This window comes from Tasmannia lanceolata, unplaced genomic scaffold (assembly GCF_043159265.1).
Source record: "Tasmannia lanceolata isolate RefF3 unplaced genomic scaffold, GAP_Taslan_0.1 ptg000003l, whole genome shotgun sequence".
Taxonomy (NCBI): Eukaryota; Viridiplantae; Streptophyta; class Magnoliopsida; order Canellales; family Winteraceae; genus Tasmannia; species Tasmannia lanceolata.
In genome coordinates, this window is record NW_027518680.1 from 56,827,820 (window position 1) to 56,853,290 (window position 25,471).

The 25,471-nt window shown below is 37.4% G+C and overlaps 4 protein-coding genes across 6 annotated transcripts; 1 reads left to right on the forward strand and 3 right to left on the reverse strand.

Moving 5' to 3' along the window:
- Window positions 1-368: 368 nt before the first annotated feature.
- Window positions 369-3,961, forward strand: LOC143863513 (uncharacterized). Of its 2 annotated transcripts, none has more exons than XM_077374196.1 (2): window positions 369-3,084; window positions 3,193-3,961. In XM_077374196.1, the coding sequence occupies exons 1-2, from the start codon at window positions 405-407 to the stop codon at window positions 3,642-3,644; spliced, it is 3,132 nt and encodes a 1,043-aa protein (XP_077230311.1). In that variant the 5' UTR covers window positions 369-404; the 3' UTR covers window positions 3,645-3,961. The 2 variants fall into 2 exon arrangements, with proteins under 2 accessions (XP_077230311.1, XP_077230320.1); XM_077374205.1 differs by having other exon boundaries at window positions 3,159-3,437.
- Window positions 3,962-9,481: 5,520 nt separating this feature from the next.
- Window positions 9,482-16,819, reverse strand: LOC143856351 (uncharacterized). Its single transcript, XM_077366551.1, has 7 exons — window positions 16,557-16,819; window positions 16,331-16,447; window positions 15,573-15,794; window positions 14,650-15,479; window positions 10,389-14,553; window positions 10,198-10,301; window positions 9,482-9,993 (listed from the first exon to the last, which is right to left on the reverse strand). The coding sequence occupies exons 4-5, from the start codon at window positions 15,269-15,271 to the stop codon at window positions 13,154-13,156; spliced, it is 2,022 nt and encodes a 673-aa protein (XP_077222666.1). The 5' UTR covers window positions 15,272-15,479; window positions 15,573-15,794; window positions 16,331-16,447; window positions 16,557-16,819; the 3' UTR covers window positions 9,482-9,993; window positions 10,198-10,301; window positions 10,389-13,153.
- Window positions 10,858-12,007, reverse strand: LOC143869963 (ATP-dependent DNA helicase PIF1-like). Its single transcript, XM_077376502.1, has 2 exons — window positions 11,766-12,007; window positions 10,858-11,677 (listed from the first exon to the last, which is right to left on the reverse strand). The coding sequence occupies exons 1-2, from the start codon at window positions 12,005-12,007 to the stop codon at window positions 10,858-10,860; spliced, it is 1,062 nt and encodes a 353-aa protein (XP_077232617.1).
- A 1,834-nt stretch (window positions 16,820-18,653) lies between the features above and the next one.
- On the reverse strand, window positions 18,654-25,252 carry LOC143856363 (protein SPIRAL1-like 3). Of its 2 annotated transcripts, none has more exons than XM_077366565.1 (3): window positions 25,118-25,252; window positions 20,281-20,535; window positions 18,654-18,935 (listed from the first exon to the last, which is right to left on the reverse strand). In XM_077366565.1, the coding sequence occupies exons 2-3, from the start codon at window positions 20,521-20,523 to the stop codon at window positions 18,852-18,854; spliced, it is 327 nt and encodes a 108-aa protein (XP_077222680.1). In that variant the 5' UTR covers window positions 20,524-20,535; window positions 25,118-25,252; the 3' UTR covers window positions 18,654-18,851. The 2 variants fall into 2 exon arrangements, with proteins under 2 accessions (XP_077222680.1, XP_077222673.1); XM_077366558.1 differs by having other exon boundaries at window positions 20,281-20,540.
- Window positions 25,253-25,471: the final 219 nt, after the last annotated feature.

The following is a 25,471-nucleotide window of genomic DNA, read 5'->3' on the forward strand; positions in this document are numbered from 1 at the left end:
GGCAGAGACAAGTAAACGTCGTGGGGCCCACTTAAACTAAAATATCTAACGTGAGATAGGGGTCATTCCAAAGCAATGAGGTATGAAGATAAAGATAATATTGCGGATGGATCTAAGCATAGCCGTCCATTTGATGGACTTTAAATGTTATCTAGAAAATTAAAAATGATTAATGACAAACATTAATGGGTAGAAGTCCACTACAGATAGATGGATGGCTAGGATCGTTCTGATCAGCAGTCTACATTCAGCTGGCCGATAGACATTCAATATGGATGATGGCTAGTCTCTCTCTCTCTCTCTCTCTCTCTCTATTATAAATAGAAGGGTTTGAAGGTGATTCTGCATCTTCAAGCCAGGCTTTTTTTTTTGGGTTAGAAATTTAGAGTTTAACTTCACTTTCCATGGAGCTTCCACGTAAATTGAGTTTATCTTCCTATGTCACATTCTTGTTACTCTTCTTCTTACCAGTGGAATCTAGCATACCAGGAAATGAAACCGACCACCTATCTTTGCTCGCCTTCAAACATGAAATTACCCATGATCCTAATGGCGCCTTGACCTCATGGAATAATTCTCTTCATTTCTGCCAATGGAAGGGAGTTACATGCAGTCGTCGCCATCCTCAAAGGGTCTTTGCCTTGAAGCTTTCCGATCAAGGTTTGGTCGGACCCACGTCCCCTCACATAGCAAATCTCACCTTCCTCCATGAAATCAACCTCGGAAACAATGGATTCTATGGCCAAATCCCCCCAGACATGAGTTGTCTATTCCGTATGCGTGTTCTCAATCTCAGCCTTAATTCATATCAAGGTGAAATACCTGCCAATCTAACAGCCCATTGCCCAAAGCTCACAACCATGGATTTAAGTTACAATAATTTTGTTGGGGGAGTTCCCTACAAGTTCCACTCGCTCGCTTTCTTAAACCTTTTACATAACAATCTCACAGGAAACATCCCATCTTCGCTTGGGAACCTTTCATCTCTCATCGTATTAGATCTAACATTGAATAGTTTGGAAGGAAACATCCCACATGAGCTCGGACGATTGTCAGTCTTAAAATCTCTTGAGCTCGGACTAAATAAATTATCTGGTATGATTCCTCCCCCACTATACAATCTCTCGTCTTTAGTTAATTTGGTTCTCGTGGGTAACCAATTGCATGGAAGCCTTTCACCCAACCTGGGCCTCTCTCTCGCTAATTTAAAATCGATTCTCATGGCTTTAAATCTATTCACAGGACCCATTCCAGTCTCTTTATCTAATGCATCACGACTTGAAGAACTTGATTTGGGTGCCAATAGCTTTAGTGGATTCCTGCCTATGAATTTGGGAAGCCTTCAACATCTCTATGATCTTAAATTCGATAATAATCAGCTAGGAAGCAGAGGCAAATCCAACGACATGATTTTTCTCACTTCTTTAACCAATTGCTCTAGTCTACAAAATTTCCAACTGTCCGACAATTACTTCAGTGGTGTACTGCCCGACTCTATATCTAATCTCTCAACTCAACTGAGAAGATTGATTTTAGGAAGAAACCAGATTTTTGGCAGCATCCCTTCAGGTATTGAAAATCTCGTAGGTTTAACGACACTGGGCATCGAGAATAATTTTCTCACAGGTACTATTCCTGTTGGAATTGGAAAGCTTAACAAGCTGCAATTATTGACCTTGCACACAAATGGATTGTTAGGTGAAATCCCATCTTCCCTTGGCAACTTAACTTATTTCTTGGGAACCGATTTATCCGAGAATAAATTACAAGGAGGCATCCCATCAAGTCTTGGAAATTGTAGCTACTTAGTAGAACTAGACCTTAGTCAAAATAGCCTCACCGGTACCATACCCACACAAATTCTTAAGCTGTCCTCTCTGTCAAAATACCTGGACTTATCGTATAATTTTTTCACAGGGTCCCTTGCTTCAGAAGTAGGAAGCTTAAAACAACTTGGGATATTGTACTTGTCTAGCAACAGTTTGTCTGGTGCAATTCCAGACACGTTAGGCAATTGTCTTAGCTTGGAATACCTTCATATGGATCATAATCTCTTTCAAGGTACCATTCCTTCATCGTTGGTCAATTTAAAAGGTATTCGAGTGCTAGATCTTTCACACAATAACTTGTCTGGAAAGATTCCAGAATACTTGGACAAGCTTTACTTTCTCGGGTATCTAAATCTGTCTTTTAATGATCTTGAGGGTGAAGTACCAAAGGAAGGGATTTTTAGAAATGCAAGTGCAGTTTCACTTCATGGAAACATCAAGCTTTGTGGGGGTATCCTAGAACTACAATTGCCAGCATGCCCCGCCCAAGTTTATCAAAAACGTGGAAAAACTCATTCTCTGAGAGTAATAATTTCAACAGCCACTGTGGCTTTATTCCTTATTATACTATCTTGTTTCTTTGCTACCTTCTATTGGAAAAAAAAGTCCAGAAAGAATCCTTTTGTTTCGTCACCTTTGGAGGATCAACGTTTAAAGCTTTCTTATGCGGAGCTCCTTAGAGCAACTAATGGATTCTCTTTGGAAAATTTGATTGGTGCTGGAAGTTATGGTTCTGTTTATAAAGGACTTTTAAACCACAATGAAACGGCTGTTGCAGTGAAGGTACTCAACCTTCAACAACACGGGGCTACTAAGAGTTTCAACGCTGAATGTGAAGCCTTAAGAAACATTCGGCATCGGAATCTCATTAAGATCTTAACTTCTTGCTCAAGTATCGATTACCAAGGCAATGATTTTAAAGCTTTGGTTTTCAAATACATGCCTAATGGGAGTTTAGAGAAGTGGTTGCACCAAAGTGGAGATGGGCAACATCCAGTGATGAACTTGACCCTTATTCAAAGGCTTAATATAGCCATTGATGTGGCCTCTGCATTGGATTATCTTCATCACCATGGTGAAATGCCACTTGTTCATTGTGATTTAAAACCAAGCAATATTCTTCTTGATGATGACATGAATGCCCATGTGGGTGATTTTGGATTAGCAAGGTTTATTTTTGCAGCCACTGCTAATCTCTCTAACAATCAAAGTAGCTCACTGGCGATAAAGGGTTCTATTGGATATGTTGCTCCAGGTAAATGACTATGTCAAAACACAATGAAGTTTTAATTGTCAACATCTCATATTTTCTTTCTAACATGATAAAAGGTTTGATTTTTCTATTCATGTTCAAATGGAAAAGAGTATGGTATTGGTGGAAAGAGATCTACACATGGAGACGTGTACAGTTATGGAATCTTGTTGCTGGAGATTCTCACAGGAAAAAGTCCTACCGATAACATGTTTACGGATGGCCTAACTCTCTACCAGTTTGCTAAGATGGCTCTACCAGATCGAGTGATGGAGATTACTGACCCACAATTGCTCTTAGAAGAAATCCATGTTGTCAACAACAACAACAACGAAGATCATAGCAATATGAGAAATAGAATGCATGACTGTGTAGTCTCAATGCTCAGAATTGGTGTCTCTTGTTGTGCAGAATCGCCACGAGGTCGAATGCAGATGGGTGATGTTTTCAAAGAATTGCATGTGACCAGAGACATATATCATGGAATTGGCTTTCATCGAGATAGGCAAAATAAGATGACATCTTTACATGAGGGGGGTTCATCTTATCTTAGTAGTATTTAAGGTATTAGACAAGAATCATTGGAAATATTTTCTCATACCCTTATCTTGAGATATGCAACTTGAATGTGAGGATGGTTGTGGCATGATTGATGTTGATTTTCACCTCCAATTGCTTCTATTCTCCTAAAAATGGCAGCATCTCAAGCTCTCTTCTTTTCCTATTCATGGAAATTAAGTCATATTAAGGAAACAGACAAACAAGCAATTATGCTATAGTAGGTGGAAGTATCATTTCCCTCGTGAGAATGCTATAAAGTCCATCACTTGTCATATTGGGTCTTTCCTCTTTGTAGTGCTTTTGTGGATTTAACTTTGTTTATCATTTGGTTCAGTATTAATTTAGATTTATTTTATAAACTAAAATTTCAATAAAATAAGGAGTTTTTATGCAGTTCAATTCCAATTCAAAAAAGGAGTCTTTATGTCTGGTTACCGAAGGCCTCGTTTCTTAAAAGTACGCCTGTGTTATGATTGATTTTAGTCACTTGATAGACCTTGCTTTGGATAAGCTATGGCACAAAAATCAAGCCAATAATTCAAGGAACATGATAAATTCACCCTTTCATTTACCAAGTCAGACCTCCTGGTGGTTTCATAACTATGTAAGGATGCACAAAAGTCAAGCATAAAAAAAAAGGATGCACAAAAGTCAGGATGGCTCAAGGGTTTTGCTTAGCATTTGGATGCCACATCAGCAAAACCCCTTGTTTTGTTGCCAATATAGTAAAGAAATCTCTGGAGACTACCAGGGATGTCTCCTACTTTTATAATTGCATGTCAGATGATGTGTCACTCTTGTCTCCTTCCAAAGAAATCCAAGCCAAATTCTACAAAAAAGTGCTATTTTTTCTTGAATTTCTTGGGAATGATGCTTCTCTCTCTCTATTGGTAATGACACTCCCTACCACTAATCTATGAGGTTGACAACCAAACACTACTTACCACTTTTCTATGAGGTAAGTTTCAAGTAAATCCAAGGCGTGTCGAGTACGTACACCACTCCTCTAAGAGGTAAATGCCTACAATCAAACATAGCCTAACGGGTAGCCATGTTTAAAACAAGGGGCGTTATCACTGGCCATCATTCAAATCTAAAAGCTAATTGTCACGCCCGGAACCGAGACCATGGCCCGGCACTTAACAGTGCTGCACACCTATAAGGCGAACCTTAAAGGCGTGTAAGGCATTCGATATCACATACCACTTAGTCATTTATCCAAAATAAATCCAAGCAATATTCAAAGTACTAAAGTCCTTATATAAATAATAAAATAAAATTGTGAGGTCTCACCCTAACCTAATATCAAACTTAAAACATTAATGATCATCCCAATAATCTGAAAACAAATACTCACTCAATAACATAAATTATAGAAATAATTCTCACTGAGAAAGTCTACGCTCTTGCTGCCTCGAATCTCTGCAAGGATTAAGTCTAAGGATCAGTAAAAATATAATACGCGGGCAAGAAATGCTCATTAAAGTAATTACACATTAGTCTAGTTGGATCTAAGCGTTGGATCTAAGCATTCCAATTGAATGAATAGCAGAACAAATGATCAGTATATAACTGAAGCATGAAATGAAAAGCATACGTTCCATAGGTTAACATTGTGGTTTTCACAAGCACGGTCAAACACAAGTGCACTGAGATCAAATATGTCACTGAACACAGGTTGAATAGTTAAATATTCACATTTCCACAATCTAAGAAGGAAAAAGGAGGTCATGCATAAATCACGTACTGAACGATATCACTACAGGATCATCGGCTTAGTTCACATAATACTACATAGCATTGTGATTCCACAAAACACGCTATGTCTCACCGGCGGTAAACGGTGTCGGAACTCATTCCTACACAATTCCTATTGACAGGGCCAACGTACGTTTCCCATTGGCGTGACCGACTTACCGATGCATTTTTTTCTCCATTGGTAGGGTCCACTATTGCCAACACATTAATGCTTCATTGGCATGATCCAAAATTTTAACCTATGCCTCCACAAGAAGTGTCCATAGCAAAAGAAAGGAATGATTATGAAGATATAGGTGATCCAAATATTTGTCAAGTCATATACAGATGTTTGCACCAGCAAAGTTATATGCTGTCAATAGAATGCTCAATATGGTGAGAATTATTGAGATAGTTCAAAGAAGCATGGAAACATGGTGAATAAAATCCGAAAACATGCTAAACCCAAACCAAATCACAAGGTGGCTGTACGCTCGATTTCACATATGTCCGAATACACATACAAGGTTGTAAGTCCAAGGGGGTGCCAGAGGAGACGTATTGGGGCGTTGAAATACTAAAGCAACACGTTATTACTTACCTCGAACGAAGAACTCCTAATCTTCAATGGTATGCATGATTATAAGGATTAGAAGTAAAAGGTGCCTGGTAAGGTGCTCAAAACGGGCTAAATATAACCCCGGCTAGATTCACCGGTTCGGTCGACCGACCCCCGGCTCGTTCGACAGAAAGCCTATTTGGTCGACCGAACACAAGCTTAGGTCGACCGAATAGGTGTTCGGTCAACCGACCCATGAAGAACGGGTGTAGATCTCCCAGACCTCCACAGATTTTATTTGGTGTTGTGTGGTTGATTTAAATTTGAAAATGATCTAAAACCCTAAAACTTTGGAAAACTTTAGAATATTAAGCCAAAGTAAGCCAAAGTCCCTTGTCATATCCGATTCTGATAAGGAATCAGAGAGTCGCCACCTAGGAATGGGCCCAGGACCCTTGATTGACTCTGAATTTAAGGCTTAAATCAATCTAAAAATCTAGGTTTGGCTAGATTACATGGATGGAAGGTGTTAGGCACCATCTATGCCCAAGAAATCTTAGTCTCCGGATCAAATCTATTGTATTTTAAATGCCTCTGTTTTAAAATCTTAAAATCTCACCGGAAAACTGTGAAATTTTTGAAAAACATGCTCTCTAGAAAAATCTCATGATCGTGCATTTTTTATCTGATCGTACATTTATAAAATCGTACGATCAGCCACAGAACGTATGATCCGCAGATCTCTTACTTCCAAATTAAAATTTGAAATTCCCTGGGAAACTCAAATCGTACGAAATCAAATCATACTATAACTTCGTATGATCTGAATAACGTTTTTCTTTGCCTATAAAACCTAACGGTTTCTGTGAGAGTGGTTCACTGCTTTATGATAAATCCACCCCTTTTAACGTTTTTCTTTGCCTATAAAACCTAACAAATAACGTGTGTGTTTGGGCGGGGCGGGGTAGGGTATCATTTGTGCACTCTTTTACATATTTACATAATTTTCGAAAATTAAGATCTTAAAACAATTAAGAGGCTGAAATTCTTCGTATAATTTTTGAAAAATAGTGGTCCCTACTTCAAGATTGTCCGAAAATCCCCCTTTGGCACTTGAATTTTCCATGAAAAAAAAAAACCCTTTGAAAATGATGGAGTGGATGGTAAGTGAATAGAAAATGACTGAAAGTGAGAGAAAACGCCGGAGTAGTTAGAGAAATTGTGGAAATGAAGGGAATGTGTGGAAACATCAAATCTCATAGGAATGCCTCGGAATAATCCGGGAATGAGGAAAATGATTGAATTGTCTTAGAAAATGAAATAACTTAGGCTCTGTTCACTTGCGTTCCCTGGAAAGCAAATCCCTGGAAAACAGCCTCTTTTTTCCCTGACAAGACCTTGACAAGACATAATTCTGGTGTTCACTTGCTTTCCAGTGAAAATAGAATTACACATGTGGAATTTCTACAATAAGTCAAAAAATGACATGGAAAACCCCATTTTCCCCCTTTAGGGATTTCATTTCCGACCAAAAACACACGGATTTCGTTTCCCTGGGAATCTAGTGCAAAAAGAAGGGCAAGCAATTTCCCTGGAAACCTTTTCCTGCGCAAGTGAACAGTCCAGGGAAACCTTTTCTTGCACAGATTCCCTGGATTTCTTTTCTTAATGCCACGTTAGATTCCCGAGAAACATTTTCTTTTTCATTCCCGGGAAAACAAGTGAACCGAGCCTTAAGAAACCGACCAAGAAGAGAGAAAATGCATGGAACTTGACTTAGAAAAGGAGAAAACTTAGGAAAATGGCACTAAACACGAGAAAGGTTATGAAACCTATGTTGTTTAAAGTGGAGCAAAATGGGGGTGTCAACATAACTGAATAGCATGTTTATCGAAAATCCGCTGAAACGTAATTCTCCCAGGCATTGTACTCGTCATGTCCATCATAGCTTCTCCCGCTGTAACGTCATCAATAAGCTGAGTCATATTCAAAAATAACTTTTGGGTCACGATGGTGAGCTGTCACAGGAGCTTCTCCTACCCTCTTGACGCAATCTGTCCAGGACCCACATTGGCGTAACCTACCCGTTGGCCGTGGTAGAGGATCAAGATTTTCCCCTGGCTGTGCTTGAAAGAACTGCCGCGGTTACGGTTTTGTACAAGGAGATGAAGGTCGAGGGTCATGTTCGGCTCGATTCCGTCCGGTGGGATGGAGATACTTGGCATGGCTCCGGCCACGTTCGCGGAGAGGATTGTAATTTTCGGGTCTCTTATCTTAAAGAAGGTGATGCATAGGATTAGAATGACCCCAGCTATGATGAGGAGGATGGGGAGCATGACAACGGTGCAGGAGAGACACCTATGATGAATTGCCGAATTCCGGCAAGTTTTTTATCAGAAAGAAAGAGAGATTAGTTTGTGCAAGTTGGAATTGTAAATAAGGTAACGGTGAGCTGAAGAAGCGTGGGCTAATTTTCAGATTCTATCGCGTGAATAACTTCAAATATATAGATAAGAGTTAGTATTTGTTCAGAATTCAAACTCAAACTGGATTTGTACGAAATCCTAAAACGATGGGTGGTGTTATGATTTTCATCAAAGTCATCTTTTAGTACTCCCCCTTTTACCGTTTCAAAGTAGTATACACTCGTACAAACTCTTTCCTCTAACCCTGGTGAGGCCCAATAATTGTTTAGATCCAGTAATGAATACAGCTTGTATCAATGATAGGATACAATTACAAGAATACAGCTTGTATCAATGATAGGATCAATTACAAGAATACAACTTATAAGACGGACAATCAATATTTTCCATGCACTCCAAATTAGAGAGCTGCTACTCTTTCAAACCATCGTGTCAAAACATTACATTACTATTTTGACAGAAATTATCATTTAAAAATGATAGCCACTTGAAAGAGTAAGCACTAAAGACAAATGCTCGATGGCACAATCTTTACTTGAGAAAGCATGCATTGACTTCCCAAAGATCAATCCATTATGTTGCCATAGTGTTCATCAAAGAATGTTTGAGAGATCAACTTATGCATTTCCACATTCCAAGGTTAGGTTTGTGCATGTTATGCTCTTTAACAATAAAATAGGCTGTCTACATTCATTCTTTCATATTGCAGAGTGTAAGTAATGCTTTTGTGCTTAACACTATTCTCAACATCTTCTCTTCAATATATATAAATAGAAAACTCCATTTTTCCACCTAACATTTTTACTGACATTCTTTATTTGGGAGAGGTTTGGGCTGCAGAGCCTTTAAAAGAAGGATAAAGAGTTCATCCAACCATACCAGAATCACCAGGAATTAAGAGAGAGTGAGTTTTCATGTTCAGTTGCATGGGATTTCAGTGCATAAATCCAACTGTAGCTCACACTATCGCTAAACTACTCTCTCTGCATAGAGAATACGCTGCAGAACAGAAAAATTAGCATTGTTAGTTATGTTCAAAAAATCACGCAAGACACACATGTATCTACAAACAATGCAGGGACTGCCTGTGGCATTTCAATGCTTCAATGGAAGACCCTTTATCGAAAATATTCCTTTGCTTGCTTCTGTTCTACTGACTAATGATCAAGAGGGTGTTTTCTCAAATTACATAGGAAAAAAACCATAAAACTAATTCTTTCACCATTCCACCATTTGTGGTATCCTTTTTTTCTTCTGAACGGTACCATTTGCGGTATCCTAAATCCACAAATCAACCAAGAGCACACCAATCAAAAGAACCAATCAAAAGCACACAGGATGCAGATTTCTCTAAGGCCACATTTGGATACCCACAAGATTTAGGTTTGGATTTCTCACATTTGCAGTTGAGATTTGGAACTGGATCAGATCTTTAGATTTCCAAATTAGCTACAACAGTGAAAAAAAATCTGATTTTCAAATCTATTCTACAAGACATTATTTGGAAATCAATATTTGTGGCAATTATCTTCACAGTTGCTGCTCCTTGACCTTGCTGCAGCAGCAGTCCGCCCTCCCTCCCTCGTACAACATGTGCATGAGGATGATTGATGTATTTTGTATCCAAAACTGAAATCCAAATCGAAATACAAAACCATGAGGTATCCAAAAATATGGAACATAAAGTAAAACATATTGATAGGTCTTTGAAAGAGACCTTATTAAGAGACATTATAGTTATTTTCTTGGCAGATCCATTTCCATTAGTAAGAAGAGAACACAGAAAATGACTACAAACATTAAAATAAAAATGTAATGTAACAATTAATGTACCTGAGCATCATATGAGGATCGTCCGTGATGATGTGAGCAGAAAGAAGAGTTGTGCCAAATACCGAATGTAAGACTTTTTGCCTATCGTTTGAGGACCAATATAGCTGTATCATATGGATAATTTTTTCAGAGGAAGAAAATTTAGAAAGTATATGACAGAAATGAATTATACATTGTAGGTTGAAAATTACCTTGTAGTAGCTGATATACTAAGCATGAGAAAAGATCTCTTTGTAGACGATATTTTTTGTATACGTTGATTGTGTAGATATGTTTCTCGGTGGCTTTATTAACACTTTTGTAGTATGCCTTCATATACCTCTCGATAGGGCTACATAGAGTTGGCCATGGGAAAACACAGGCTCCGGTAGGTATACCCGGACATGCTTAATTGTTTGACCTTGAGCTTTGTTGATTGTCATTGCAAATGCGAGCCATACTGGAAATTGTTTTCGCTTAAACCGAAATGGATACGTTTCATTCTCAGCCGGACATATAGAGGTATTCTTGGTAGTAGTACCTTCGTTCCTTGGTGTTGCCCAGAAGAAATTTTAGCAAGTATAACATTGGACATGAACTTCAAACACGTTAATTTTGTTCCATTGCATAGTCCGTTTGTTGGGTCTAAGTTTCGAAGTAACATGATTGGACAATATACTTTTAGCTCCAATTTGTGCGGGGTAATCCATTTGGAGTGAGCGAGTTGAGAAATTCTTCTGGATAATAACCATTTGTATCATCTGTAGCACTATCGTAACTGTAGTATGTAACTCCATCACCTCTACAGTTATCAATGATACATTTGTTTAAATCATCAACAAATTCATTTTTTGTAGTCAATATTGCTCTTTCTGCAAGGAAATCACTACTTAATACTCGCCTATCCAAATCCGGAAAAATTAAATCAATCAATGTTCTTTTATTATCTCTATCATCTTCATATTCAATTAACATGTCAGCTGGGATCTGAATAAGATTACCAGAAATGCTCTCTTCATCGCCATTACCTATTCGCAATAGGTAATCACTGAATTTGGGATCATTTTCTGCACGCATATTTTTTTTTAGCGTCAAAATTTCCATTTTTCCCCATAAATATGATCTCGCCAAACTTGAATAAATTGTTTCTGCACGTGTGGCCCGTGGTACAACCTTTCTGAAATCGCCTCCGAAAACAATAACTTTACCACCAAATGGTAGAGATGATTCCATAATATCTCGAAGTGAGCGATCTAATGTATCTATTGCATATTTTTTGGACATTGGTGCTTCATCCCATATAATTATTGTAGCTTCCATCAATAATTTTGCAGTACTACTTTGTTTGGTAAATTTACATATAGTATTCTCTTTACCATCAAGTGGTATTTGAAATCGCGAATGTGCGGTACGACCACCTGGACTAATGGAAGCTGCAACACCAGAAGTAGCTGTTGCAATAGCAATTCTATTTGACGCTCTAATTTGAGCAAGTAATGCTCTGTTTTCCCAGTTCCACCAGGTCCATCAATAAAAAAAGTTCCATGCTTACCATCATGATACGTTTCATTATTGTTTCGAAAGCATACTTTTGATCGACGTTCAATTTTGAAATTGCATGAACATCTTCAGCAGGAGTTACAATAGATTGTTCTTCGAGGATTTCTCTCATCAATGCAGCATCTGATCTAGATTCTTTCGACAACTTCGGCAAATCATAATCTGATAATTTCTTTCCCATACTTTTGAGAATGTCACTTAGTTTTGTTGACACATAATTAATCTTCATGCTGATATGAGTGTCTGGAATGTTTCTTAGATCTTTAGCCATATGAGGTAGCATCTAGGAAGCACGGGTACTCTCCCGGGGCTCCCGCACCCGCGCCCGACACGTATGGGGTGCGGGTACGTTTGGAAACACCCCGGGTACGTCCGGGGTACGTACCCCATTTTTTTTTTAAAAAAAAAAAAAACTAGTTTTGGTGGTTGGGTGCGTGTCGGGTGCGCACCACGCGTACCCGACACGTCCTGCTTCTTCCTGCCGCTTCTCTTTCCTCTCCTGTACTAAGTAAATGTCTTTACTATTTTATTGTCCATTTACTTAAGATTTACATGTAAATAAATGAATACCTCCCTTTTGGATTAATTAAAAATAGTTTCAACACCCAAATCTAAAAGGAAAAAAAGTCAACTCTCCAGTTCTAGTACAAAATTCAAAGAAAAAGGGTCGGGTCAAAATTTAACTTTCTTAACTTCCAAACGGTGGGGTATTTTTCAAATTTTAAAAATTCATAAAATCTATTTTGTCCAAACATTATAAAATCGGTAAAAAAATCTCATAATTTGGTCTCTAAAAATTATTCATCTTGTCAGGCACTGGTCAACACACTGGTGACAGACTTTTTTTTCTAATGAATGATGTATTGATGCCTCATGTTATGAAATATGGAACTTAATCACTTATGAAATGAAGAGTAATATTAGAATTTTTCATTTTGGTGATGTTATTGTTATTTGATTGCTCTACAATTATTTTTTTAAATTTTTTATAAATATATAATAGAATATTAAAATATATTATTATATTCGGCGTACCCGAAGGTACCCGCACCCGGTTTTTTGGCAAATCACGTACCCACGTACCCATGTCGTGTCGTACTGGCACCCCGTACCCGTACCCGTGCTTCATAGGGTAGCATTGCATCCCATAATCTGACGTTATTTGGTTCATAGAAAACCAAAATTGTAGCAAACAATCTTCGTAAAGACGATGGCATTGCAAAGGTTGATGCCTCAGTTAGACAACAATGGATGTCATTGTCATCTTCAAGATGTCCTTTTTTTTGTGCTGCTTCCCTGAATGATGAGTACGAATGTCCATCTACTATTAATAAATCGGCAAAGGATGTAGCCCCATGAATGTGATTTGATAGCAATCGTAGGTAATATCTTTCACCTTCGGATGAATTTACAGCTCTTATTTGGCCAATGACTTTTTGCTTCTTTCTTTTAGTCCAGAGGCGACCTCTTTCATCCAAACATAATGTTCAGAGAATTCATGATAAAGGTATTTTTTTGCATCTACAACAACAATGTTCATATTAAAATATTCTGTCAGCATAGTACGGGTAAGATGTTCTTGTTTTAGAAGTTCTGATAGCTTCTGATTTTGCCAATAAGTAATCAACTGTTCATTAGGTAAATGAAGCTGTAAATTTATAACTGAGGGATGGATCTTATACAGATCAAACGCGTAGATTCTCCAAATAGCTTCAGGTGGAGATACCCATCTGGCATTTTGAAAAGAGTGTATTTCATCAACCACAGCTTCTGCTTCATTCTCTACGATTTGCATCGCCACCTTATCGTGTCCTTTGTATATATATTTATACAAATACTTAACTGCCTTGATACTCGAACAGATTTCAACATTTATATGACAATTATATCGCTTCAGTAGGTAAGGATTATAAGGAACGACCCATTTATTATCCAAATATTGATTTCGTATATATACTTGTCGTCCATTGCATCTCCTGTGATAAGTAGCATAGTCATCTTTCTCTTGTTTCGTTGTTTCACAAAATGCTCTTGGGTAATGAAATTTACATTGGCCATCTATCATACACGGTGAAGATGTTCTCAGATTTCCACATGGACCATGCATCATTTGCTTGACAACCCTTTCGAATAATATAGGTTCACTATTTTCATCGGGGAGTTCGGCACATACAATATTATCGTATTCATCCGGGCTTAACATCTTGCTTCCTTTTTCCAATACAAGTAATAAGTGAGCATGTGGTAATCCTCTTTTTTGAAATTCTATAACATCTGCATGAGCTACTACACAACCGAGAGCATGCTTTTCAAACAATTGTTTTTTCAGATCCTCGAATTTTCCCTTAAATACCCTTGTTGTTAGATCAGGCCTATTGTATGCCTTTTCTTCTGGTTTTAATTGCAACATTATTTCTTCCCATTCTGGATTACATGTTATTGTCAAAAAAAGATCTGGTTTGCCGTAATGTTGTACCAAAGCCAATGAGTCTAAATATCTACGGCACATATCTAGAGGACCTCCAATAAATGATGCTGGCACCACTATTCTTTTACCTATTTTGCACCCATGTGTCTTCCTAGCAACGACACTATCCACAATACCTTGATATAAATCTGCACGAATGGTACTTTGATGTTCGTAGAAAAAATTTAATCGACCCGTCTCAACTTTCACACACATATCAACTACATATTGCTGAAATAATCGGCCGCTGTGGATAATACTCCATCTATTGTTATCTCTCATTTGGAACATATTAGCATAGTACTCTCGGCAAGATATATCTTTAGTGTTCTCTCTCCTGCTAGTTGTTGCTGTACAACAATTTAGAAGACATTGTTATAATGTATATTTTTTTTAAAAATCCTAACATTATAAACTTCAAAAGATACTTTAATATATTTTCTTACCATTTTCATGGCATAATAATGTTTCAAATTCAGTGAAATTGTCACAAGGGGCAATTGATGTACGACTGCTAGTATTCAACTGAGCTGATCTTCTTATGCCTTTATGCCAACCTGTTTCTCCACGTGGGAATAGTAGTGGATATTGCAATGGATCGTAACAACCAAAGTAAGACTGAATTCTACAAGTATGGCCACAATGTGATCGAAGAATAATGTCTCTTGTATGTAAGCTTTCGTTGTTGACGCCTTCGATCCATATTGCAGCAACTTGTGATGCTGTAGGTGCGTTATATACTCGTTGATCCAATCCACAATCTTTGTTGATGATGATTGCACAATCTTGTAGAGACTTATGATGTCTTAAACTCTTTAGAAATTGAGAGTAAGGGCTAATTTCCAAAATTGAAATAATTCTATCAATAATTTCTCGACGAAGATCAGGTATATGATGTAAACGATTATTACTTTCATGCTCAGTGTCATAAAAATATAACTGTAAAAATTTCGGGCAATTGTCAGTGGGCATCAATGATGGTACGTAATGGTGCAATTGTCCCTGAATTTTGAATGTGTAAGCGCCTTTCTTCAAGTTTGTAGTGTTTTTATCCACTTCTACGCCCATTGAAGTGAAGGCAAAAGCACTATTACATCCACGAGCAAGTTGCTGAAAATTTTTGCAGTCCTCTCCTTCTCCCGTATATAATTGATATAGTTATTCTGGTATTTCTGTCCCTTTTGGCAACATAGTGTTGGGGGCTCCCCTTCGAATCGCCTAGCTTTACAATAAGCACAATTAACATCTTGTTTTAGCCTACGTACATCCACCGATTCTGCAATAATAAAATGTAAATGTATTATGATTTTATTTAATTATATTTTTATATCAGTATAAATATTTATTTTATCTATATGTAGATGTAAACCTGTTGCTATAATTTGGATTTGCTTATCCTGGTTCTTTTCTTTTTCTTTTTGCATTTTCGTCTCTTTTTGTAGCTCTTTGTAGCTCGCCTCTTTTCTTTTCTTTCATCTGACCAATTTTCAAAATTTTGATGTCCTTTATTACAATGATGTAACTTCTCATAATGTGGTTCTTCATGAGATGCTGGTTTTTTTCCCACGATCCTCCCTTGTCATATTGTTTTCTGTAATCAAATGTATGTCAAGAATCTTTCATAAAATTCTGAAACTAACAGAAGTACCTTTAAATGAAAAATAAAAATGTAGAAAAAGACCAAGAAGAATAATTACGTCCTACATATATGTATACGAGATACTTGAATGAAAATGGGGGAAAATAAATATATAGCATAGAATAAGAATTGAAAATAACGATGGAAGTGGCCTGCTTTGTTGGCAGCTTGGCATGATAAAAAACTGGATTTTGGAATGACCACATTACCGCGAATATGCCCTAACTTCAGATGCATCGATAAATCGAGATCATAGTTGTCACAGAGAAATTACTCTATTTTAGTTTTCATCAATGAAACTCTAATAGGAAGAAGTTGAATGATAATATGGCTCCCTACAATATCGAAATCAAATGAATAGATGATGATAGCAGCATCCTTATGGAAGAAATAGGGTTAATAAGAAAATGAAAAGGGGGAAAATAAATATATAACATAGAGTAAGAGTAGGAAATTGAAGGAAAAAAATTGGAAAAAATAAATCATACCTTATGGCGGAATTATTAAGGTTGTAGAAAGAGAAACTACCACTGATGTTTCATCTTGTTCCCAAAGTTTTCGTGGAAGTGTATCAATTGCAGTGGCAATTCAAAGTTTAGATAACTCTGAAATTTCAGGGTTTGGCAATAAAAAAAAATGAGAACGAGGGATAAATATATATCGTGGAATAAGAACAGAAAATTAGAGGAAGAAAGATGGGAAAATTAATCATACCTTATGGAGAAATTACTGTTTAAGGTAGTAGAAAGAGAAAGTACCGCTAAGAACGATGAGGAAAATGATTTATACCTTAAGAAAGAATTAGGGTTTAGGGTGTAGGAAGAGAGAGAGGCAGATGTGAAGGAAATCGAATGAGGGGTAGATTGAAAACAGACAAGGGAACAAAAATCAGGGAACTTATCAACAGTTTGAGGTTAGGGTTCGTATGCAAGGGGGAAAACGGTAGCGTAGGAGAGCAGCAGATGAGGACACGAAGCAGATTTTACAACAGGGGGGCAGATAGTATCGAGTATTTTAGGAGACAGCTAGCGTTCTTTTGACGCATCTGCAGGGGCATAAGAGAAGTGGAAATGACGAAAAAGCAGTAGCAAAAAGGGACATAAGGGGAAGTTTCACAAAAACTAAGTTGAAGGGAAGGTAGAAAAGAACGTGCGGAAAAAGTTATGATTCTCGCTTTTAGTATAGTATGGATTTATTCCTTGGGCCACCCCTTTCTAGTATAAAAGGATAGTCTTTAGTACTAGACCTGGCAAACGAGTGGATCGGGTCGACCCGCAGGTGCGGGTCAAAATGACCCGCATTCCTACGGGTCAGCAACTGGTGACGCGTACCCAGTGTGGGTAGGTCGGGTCGACCTGCAATTTTTTCCAAAACAGTGTTTTCTTTTTTCCGGCAATAAATGCACCCCCCAAGGGAAGGTACAGCCTACACCGTAGGATGATCCAAACCATCCAATTTAATGGGCCACAACATAAATAGATTATGCCCCAAAAAATCATTGCCATAGGATGCTTTCAACTGTTCGATTAATAGAAGTCTCCATATTGTGAATCCCTCTTTAGATCGGAGGGTTAGAATCATCCTATGCTAATGATTTTTTGGGCACAACCTATTTACATTATAGCCCATCAAATGCACGGTTTGGAATTTGGATCATCCAAAGCATATATAACATTGGGGTCAGAGTTTCAGACTTTCAGTTCAAAGCACAACCTATTTTCAGAGCATCCAAAGCACAACCTAGTTTTAGTTTAAAGCACAACCTATTTTCAGTTCAAAGCACAACCTAAAACCCTAGAATGTGATTGTATAACCCCAATCAACATTAAAAAAATCCTAACCTGCAAGGAAAGTAGGAAACCAGCAGCAACTCGAGGGATTCAAGCTTCAGCAGTTCGTTTCAGGATTTCAACTCAAGGGATTCAAGCTCAGCAACTCGAGGAAAGTAGCCCTAAAACCCTAGAATGTGATCGTATAACTTCGTTCGTTTCTTCTCAAGTCTAACTCAAACCCTAGCTTTGAAACGGAAGAGAGGAAAATAAGAAATGACCTCTTTTTAAGTTTTGAAACCCTAGCTTTGATCTTAGCCCTTGATCTCATTTTCTATTTTAAAATAAAAAATGTCAAAAAAAATCCAAAAACCCGCGGGTTGACCGGACCCAACCCGTGTTTTTGCGGGTTGGGTCACCCGCGGATCGCTTTGGCGGGTCACTAAAACCCCAACCCATACCCGCAAATTTGCGGGTGGGTTAGGTTGACCTGCGGGCACGGGTCGCATTTGCCAGGTCTAGTCTTTACTCATAAGTACTAGATTGGGCTTGCCCAGGGAAGAAATGAGGGTGAATTTATAATTTCCCATTAATTTCAATATTTGTGTAGGCCCTACTCTATTTAAAAAAGGTATGTGCATGTAATGCATATTTTATAAAAACAACACTTGGGCCCACCTTGTTGGAAAATCCAAACGGTTCATTTGTGGGGCCAACGTACTTTTGTAAAAAGTATACTATTGCCTACCTTTGTTTGAGATCCAAACCATTCAATTGGTTGGCATCAATGAGTCGAGTTTATATGCAAAAAAAATAATTAATGGGGCTTCATCTACCCTGGGCCACGAAATAATTTTGATTGGGATCCAACGGGCACGGTTCGGATCCAGCTGCTGTGCCTAAATCCTGTCCATTAACATTCAGGTCCTTTGGATCCATCGGGCCATCTGGGTCTATTAAAGCCGCCTAGTTAAGATTATGATAAAGTAACGAAGAGAACAGTTAACAAGTGCATCAGATAAAATCACCTTCTGGACAGAGCTTTATCAGGGCAAGCATAACAAAGGTTTTTCTTATATCATGATTGCAGTCTAAACCAAACACGAGAACAATTCCAGGCAAAGGAGCTATGTTACATCATCCAACAGTCACATTTTAATCCATTAAATCCCAACATTGTTTTTTCCTACTAGGGTTCTAAAACAACGGGTAAGAATTTCACGCTCAATGGCGGAACAAATCATTTACCATTGCCATTGCCAAAGAGGTAGTCCAGGGAAGATCCGCCACCAGGGGCAGCATGAACCTTTGTGGAAGGCCGGTCCTGTGTAAAAAAAAAAAAGCATTACAGTTACGATCGGCTGATTAGAAGAACGGTTGAGAAGCTAAAAGCCGACATAAAGATCCAGATCAATGGACACAAATCATAATGAAAATTGCATGGAAACATTGGAGTGTTAAGCAAAGTTGGTATTGTGATTTTTGATGCATTCGAACGAATACAATTAAATAATGAGACTTTGACAGTGGGAAACTATAAAACTGAAAGGAGGACTAACCAGTACATTCCTCTAATCATTTTTTGAAGATAAACTGTAAAGAGTGCCAATCTAACTGTTACATAATAAAAAAAATCTACTTATCCTCTCAGAAGATGAAGCCAAATCCAAACCTATCCATTTCTATTCCAATTCTCTTCACCTGGTCCATATCTCCTCGAAACAACCAAACATTAATGAGGTAAAACAAAATGATAGTAGGGCCATAATCAGCCTCTGAAATGGAGAAGTGATGAGAACCCTTCTCTTCTATTATCATTTTCCTATAGTTCCCTTACTTTCTGTATACTTTCCATAAAATCAGGTTAGCTGATGTTTTGTAGCTTGGCTAAAGGAGACAGGGAAATCTGCAGTATCTCCAGTTGAGACAGTTTTAAAACATGGGCTACATACAAAATTTCATTTCAAGTCTCCATTGGGCCGTTGCAAAGACCCATCCTATTATGTCATGTGTAGGCATCATGTATTAGATTGCAGGAGTCAAAACAGAGAGATATTCTAGTCTACCAAATTGTCAGTATACACAATCAACAAATCAACAAGGGTAAGCACACCGAGTCACCTCGGCTGGAGTGTTTACTGAGTATTCTATGTCCTCATGTTTCTATTTTTCTCTCTCTAATTTTCTATTATGTTAGTATTGCCACTCATAAAATTAGGTATAGCATGCCACCCAGGTTAATTAGTCATGTATGTATAAAAGTTGAAGTGAATAAAATAATAGAAACAAGGAGACTGATATCTGCACGACCATGTTTTGATAATGGGATGGCTCGCCTTACTATACAGTTTACACTTCTCTAATTAGAAACTGAGAGCTTTTTGGGAGTTGTAATAGCACTTTAACTGGTTAAAAAAGGCATAAAACAAGGTCATTGGTTCCTTATCAAATCATGACCGTACAGATAGCAGTCCCCTAGAAACTGGCTGTGGCATTGGGTAGAAATGCCTAAGTTTGTGGGGCAAAACCAGCCTCATTCCGAGTACTTAATAATGCTTGATTATATAATCACCTCTGAATATACTAGTTGGCAATTGGCATGAAGAATACCTTATGAATTGCACAAAGCAAATGGGCTAAAATATCATGTTTACTCTTTATGATCATACCGTGATAAAGTTGCCACAGTTCTGCCCTTCCGCCCGGAAGTAATTGTTTGCAGGGTTCCCATGGATGCCTGCCGGAATCTGCTTACTGTTATCTACCGGTGGAGATGCCTCGGATGACTTCTGGACCGGTGGTGGTGGTTCCATGTTTTGAGCAGGATTTGCAGCAGGTTTGGGAGCCTCACCACTCCCAAATAGGTAACCCAATGAACTCTGGCCCCCACCACTGCTGACTCCACGACCCATTCTCTCCGACTTCTTTTCTTTATGTAATTAAGCACAGATCCTTTATAAGTAATAAGCTTTCCAGAAGAAAATACAGACAAATATACACAGATAACGAGGTTCCAAAAACATAAACATAAAATTTTGTTGGAAAAATGTATAAATAAATGCACCTTAATCCATGATAATGAAATAATGACATATTCTTGTGATTTTTTTGGCTCAGATATTTTCAACTTATGGCGTTCTGATCGGGTTAATGCTGGGAAATTGTTGTGGAAAATAAAACATAATTCAAATTGGCAATTTGGGAACTGTAATAATCATTGAAAGCTATTTAAATAATAAAAGACAAGAAGAGTTAGTGTAATAATCAAAACGTGGCAATGCCAACATCAGTAGCATTAAAATATATTAAACGAACAAAATAACATTAAAGAAAAATCAAACCCTATGTATAATAAATGAAAAATATCAAAACATTATCATCTATTTCATGTACAATATTATCAATTTAGCATGACAATGTCATCTCAAATAATTATCACTGATAATTGTAACATAAAAAACACCAAAACAGAAATGTAAACTCTACCGAATATGTAAGTAGAGACTTCAGACTAGTAGTCAATTCGACTAGGTATCCCTAGGTAATTATTGGCCATCAAAAGAATCATAAATCAGTAGAAAAATTTCAGTTAATCTTAAAATACTTGAAGAATACAAAAAAAATACATGAATTAAAAAAAAAGATACTTATTAACCACCTATTTTCCATCCATGAATCATTAATAAAAGCCCCCCACCAGTAAATTATGGATTAGTTTTTTTGTCGTACCCACAACTTTCAAAGGCCATCATCACAAAAATTCCACAAAGTCGTCCTCAATTAATGCAGAAATGCAAGTGAAGAAACATATTTGGAATCTGATGAATGGCAAATGAGGTCTTGAGATTTCTTTTTCTTTCTTTTTTTGAATGGCAAAGTCTTGAGATTCTTTTTTTGCAGAACTCCAAAACTCCAAATCCTTGCTTGCAAGCAAGAGAAATTCAGAAAGCAAAAATGGAGGGAAAAAATAAAAAAAATTGAAAATTTTGCAAGCCATGACACAACTGTTTAAAAACTCAATGAGTCATGTGGTGACTTGCATGAGTAGACTCTCTTGTCCGAGTCCAAGGTTTTCCCAACCAAGTCAATCAAAAATCGTTTGACTCACCTGAGTTGATGAAAAGTTGATGGCATCAATGATTGACTTGTTTGAGTCAACTTCCTTTTAACTTGGCCCAGTTCTCATCTGAGTTTCAGTTTTGAAACACTGCATGAGACTACCCTGAACAGTAACCCCTATTTCTTTAACACATCACAAGATTCAGCCAAGAATCATAAAATTCAATTACAGGAATGGGGTAGATGGCAGTTGAGGGAAGGAAAGGATTGGAGCACAAGACAAATCATTTTCCAGACGATTTGATTTAAACTGTAAGCAATGAATCATAAATTGAAGATTTAAAAACAAATAGCTCAAACTATTCAGTCTGAAACTTATCTTGTCATGGAAATTGGGATGCATATAATGTTTAAAACATCCACAATATGCACACACCCGTGTACATCCGCATCAATGCGAAATTTGAACTTGCTTGAGCCTCAGTCTTCCAATTTCCAAGTTTGACTTGGCTAAGTTCAATAAAAAGATTGCCAATTTATAACATCTCATCTGATTTGATTATTCAGCTGAGCCAAACTGGGTCAACTTGGAAGAGGTCCAGGTTGATTAGTTAATTTTGAACAATGGTCCACAAAACTGTGTCTATAGTCAGGGCAGCAACACTACGGACCAATTCAGAGATAACAAACAAAATCATGATACACCATAAGCACATGGGTTTGTCTATTTTTTAATCTAACACTTATTTAAAAAAAAAAGAAACAAAGGGGAAAACATTGCCTGATACATAAGTCGCATCTTAAAACCATCTTCTCTTCCCATACAATCTCTACCAGATTTGATTTGTGTAGGATATGATACAATACATAAAGAAAACTCACAAAATCCAAACCATCTTCTCTTCCCAAACAATCTCTACCTGATTTGATTTGTGTAGGATATGATACAATACGTAAAGAAAACTCACAAAATCCCTGATCTCATGAATGATACTGGCTCATCTCCAAGGAGCTCCACTTCACAGAGATGTTGATGTAATGACATTAGAAGAGCCCGCTTTCCTAAGAAGCATCACATTTAATCTATGATCTATCCCCAATTCTCCACATAATCCTAAAGCCTTAAAACTCCTAACAGAGCTCAAGCTAGGCTTCAGGAAAAAAAAAGATATCTCAACCTTAAAACAAAGTGCCCATCTTCTGCCTACTGAAAGCATTTCCGCCTAAAGGGGGCAAGGACAAAAGCAACACATACTTTTTTTCCTCCAATTCATGGAACTTATGAATGTGAATCCCATAGCTCCAAAGCTACTAATAATGCCCGTCTTTAACTTAAGATAGAAAATGAGGGATATAAAAAATAGCTGGTTCCATGTGTCATCCTTAATGTGAATTAAATTCTTTTACATTATATGAATGAATTCAAATCTTAATGGGAAAAGAGACAGGTCAACATACACACCTAGCAACTAAAGTGTTCCACATGTAAACAATATTTTAATGGCCATGCACAAGCCATAAGTAAGAAATCTACTAAAAATAAAAACCTGGGAATGGTGACCAGAACAGAGATAAACTTAGCTATCACATGCATTAGCTTCATCCAATCAGGTCAGAACACCTAAACTAGTTAACAGATCAAACATACGGCCAACAAACACCCAGATCATATAATATGTTAGACAAATTAATAATGGAATGTAAAATTTTGCACAATTCAATGATGGCACGATTAAAACAAAGTACCAGAAAAGGAAAGGACTGCTCACTAAACGAATAACTTAGTAAGAACAAAGACAAGTGTATACAATTAAATCTGTACATAAAAGAATTCTCACACAATCAACCAAGAGAAACCGATAGTCATTCTTTCTTTTTTTTTTCTTTTTTTTTTGTATGCAAGCTACGCAAAATAAACATCATGTTTTCACTTAGAAGATGCATCGTATGGTTTTTCTCATTTTTATGTAAAACTCGGGGTTAAAGCCTGAAACTTGTCTTTCAGAATCATGACATATGACTTGAGGTGTTTTAAATTTCAAAAGTTCAATATCTTCTGCCCCCACATTGATCTCAAGGCTCAGAATGTGGCCGCGGGTCATGACGAATTTACAATCAGACGGACCCCATAGGATGCAGAAAATAAAAGATATTCACTTCTCTCAAAATGCTTTACTATTGAATTTGAATCATGCAATGTGGCCCCCAAAAGTGCAATTTATTAATCCCAAAATGCCATCCAGCTGCAAGACTGTATTTATACATAATAAGTATCTGCGAAGGATCTGAAGGTTTTTGGGGCAAGAATTCTGGTATATGTAAAAAAGAAATCGAAGACAAAACACATACATGGGCAACATGCCTCAGCATACTGTCGCCTTCCATAATAAACAATGGTAACTCAAATGTAAGCCATATGTAGATAAGGAAGTTTTAAAGCTTTTGAAAACAATAACCTGTCACAAGGAAAGGGATCTGATCAACAATTTCCTATACAATATACAACTTGTGATCTTATTCTATAAGCATTCTCTATTTTTCTTTTTCCCTTAAACCATTAAACGTACTAAAAAACCCCGAAAAATGCTTATCATCATCATGAAACTAATGGGAAGTCTCCATCCTGCCTCGAAAATTAGGCATACATTGAGCATGGTTTAAAATTTCAGCTGAAATGTGTCGTTTTCGCTGGAATGTCTCACCGTCACGAAATTCACGTAGAACCTCGGAATATTACAAGATTTCACCAAAATTTTGGCATTTCATTTTCATGCTTATTTACAAGATTCCCACCACCATAATTTTAAAGATTTCCATCAAAATTACCAAAATTTCCACCGAAATTGTCGACGTTTCCACTTAAGTTTTAAAAATACCAAAATATTTCGGTTTAGGTGGAACTTTTGGCCGAATCCAAAACGGAAACCGAAATGTAAAACATTGAAATAGAGAATTACAGACAATGTATTGTCAAATGGCATTTCACATACATCACAAAGGAGATCAACCAACTCCTTGATCGCTACACATTCTAGAAAAACCAAATTCCGCAAAAAGTTCGAGAAAAAAACCCTAACCCCATCACAGACTACCAGAAAAACCCTAAAACGTCAAAATCAGGAGTTTATGCTGCCAAAAGCGACACCTCAAACAAATCAAAACAAAATATTCTCCAGAAAAGAAGCAACAATTGGCAAAAACCTAATGCTAGCAAAAAAGCTAACAATCCACACAAAAAGACAGTAAAAAAACATCAGATCAGCAACATAGAAGAATCAGAGCATCATTTATAACAGAAATCTACCACAAAGTGTCATAATTAGAACCCTAACACGAAAAGGACAAGATATCTACTGATGCTAAGTGAGATTTGACAGGAAAAATCAATTGAAAATGCAAGCAAGAGACGAATCTCAGCGTAGATAACAGAGATCTAGGGTTTCGTACCTTGTTCTTCGGATCAGATCCAGATAAAAAAGATCGGAGATTCTCTCGCAAGAATGAGAGAGACAGGCGAAAAATGAGGGTTTATATAGGAATGAATGAAGAAGAGAGGGGTGGAAATAGTAAAAAAAAGGGGGGTGTATTTACGAAAAAAAGGGTAAGACTTAAGAATGCTATTTATGTGGTCACATGGGGAAAACGTGGGTTAGTAGTATAGTCCGAAGGACTACCAAAAGTTGGTGGCCCCCTTTGATCTCGACCGTACATCTTGCACACATGACTAATGGAGTGTGGACTTGTAGTCTAGTATTTTTCAAAATGTACTTTTCAGCCACTCCATAGGATGATCCAAACGGT

Bases quoted from the DNA above. Each gene is read 5' to 3' on its own strand.
- LOC143863513 (XM_077374196.1), top strand. From the start codon at position 405: ATGGAGCTTCCACGTAAATTGAGTTTATCTTCCTATGTCACATTCTTG. The intron at 3,085-3,192 runs GTAAATGACTAT...CAAATGGAAAAG, and splicing joins TATTGGATATGTTGCTCCAG to AGTATGGTATTGGTGGAAAG.
- LOC143869963 (XM_077376502.1), bottom strand. From the start codon at position 12,007: ATGGCTAAAGATCTAAGAAACATTCCAGACACTCATATCAGCATGAAG. The intron at 11,678-11,765 runs GTATGCTTTCGA...CTGGGAAAACAG, and splicing joins AAATTGAACGTCGATCAAAA to AGCATTACTTGCTCAAATTA.
- LOC143856351 (XM_077366551.1), bottom strand. From the start codon at position 15,271: ATGGGCGTAGAAGTGGATAAAAACACTACAAACTTGAAGAAAGGCGCT. The intron at 14,554-14,649 runs GTAAGAAAATAT...ATTGTTGTACAG, and splicing joins ATTATTATGCCATGAAAATG to CAACAACTAGCAGGAGAGAG.
- LOC143856363 (XM_077366565.1), bottom strand. From the start codon at position 20,523: ATGGGTCGTGGAGTCAGCAGTGGTGGGGGCCAGAGTTCATTGGGTTAC. The intron at 18,936-20,280 runs GTATGATCATAA...TTTTTTACACAG, and splicing joins ACTGTGGCAACTTTATCACG to GACCGGCCTTCCACAAAGGT.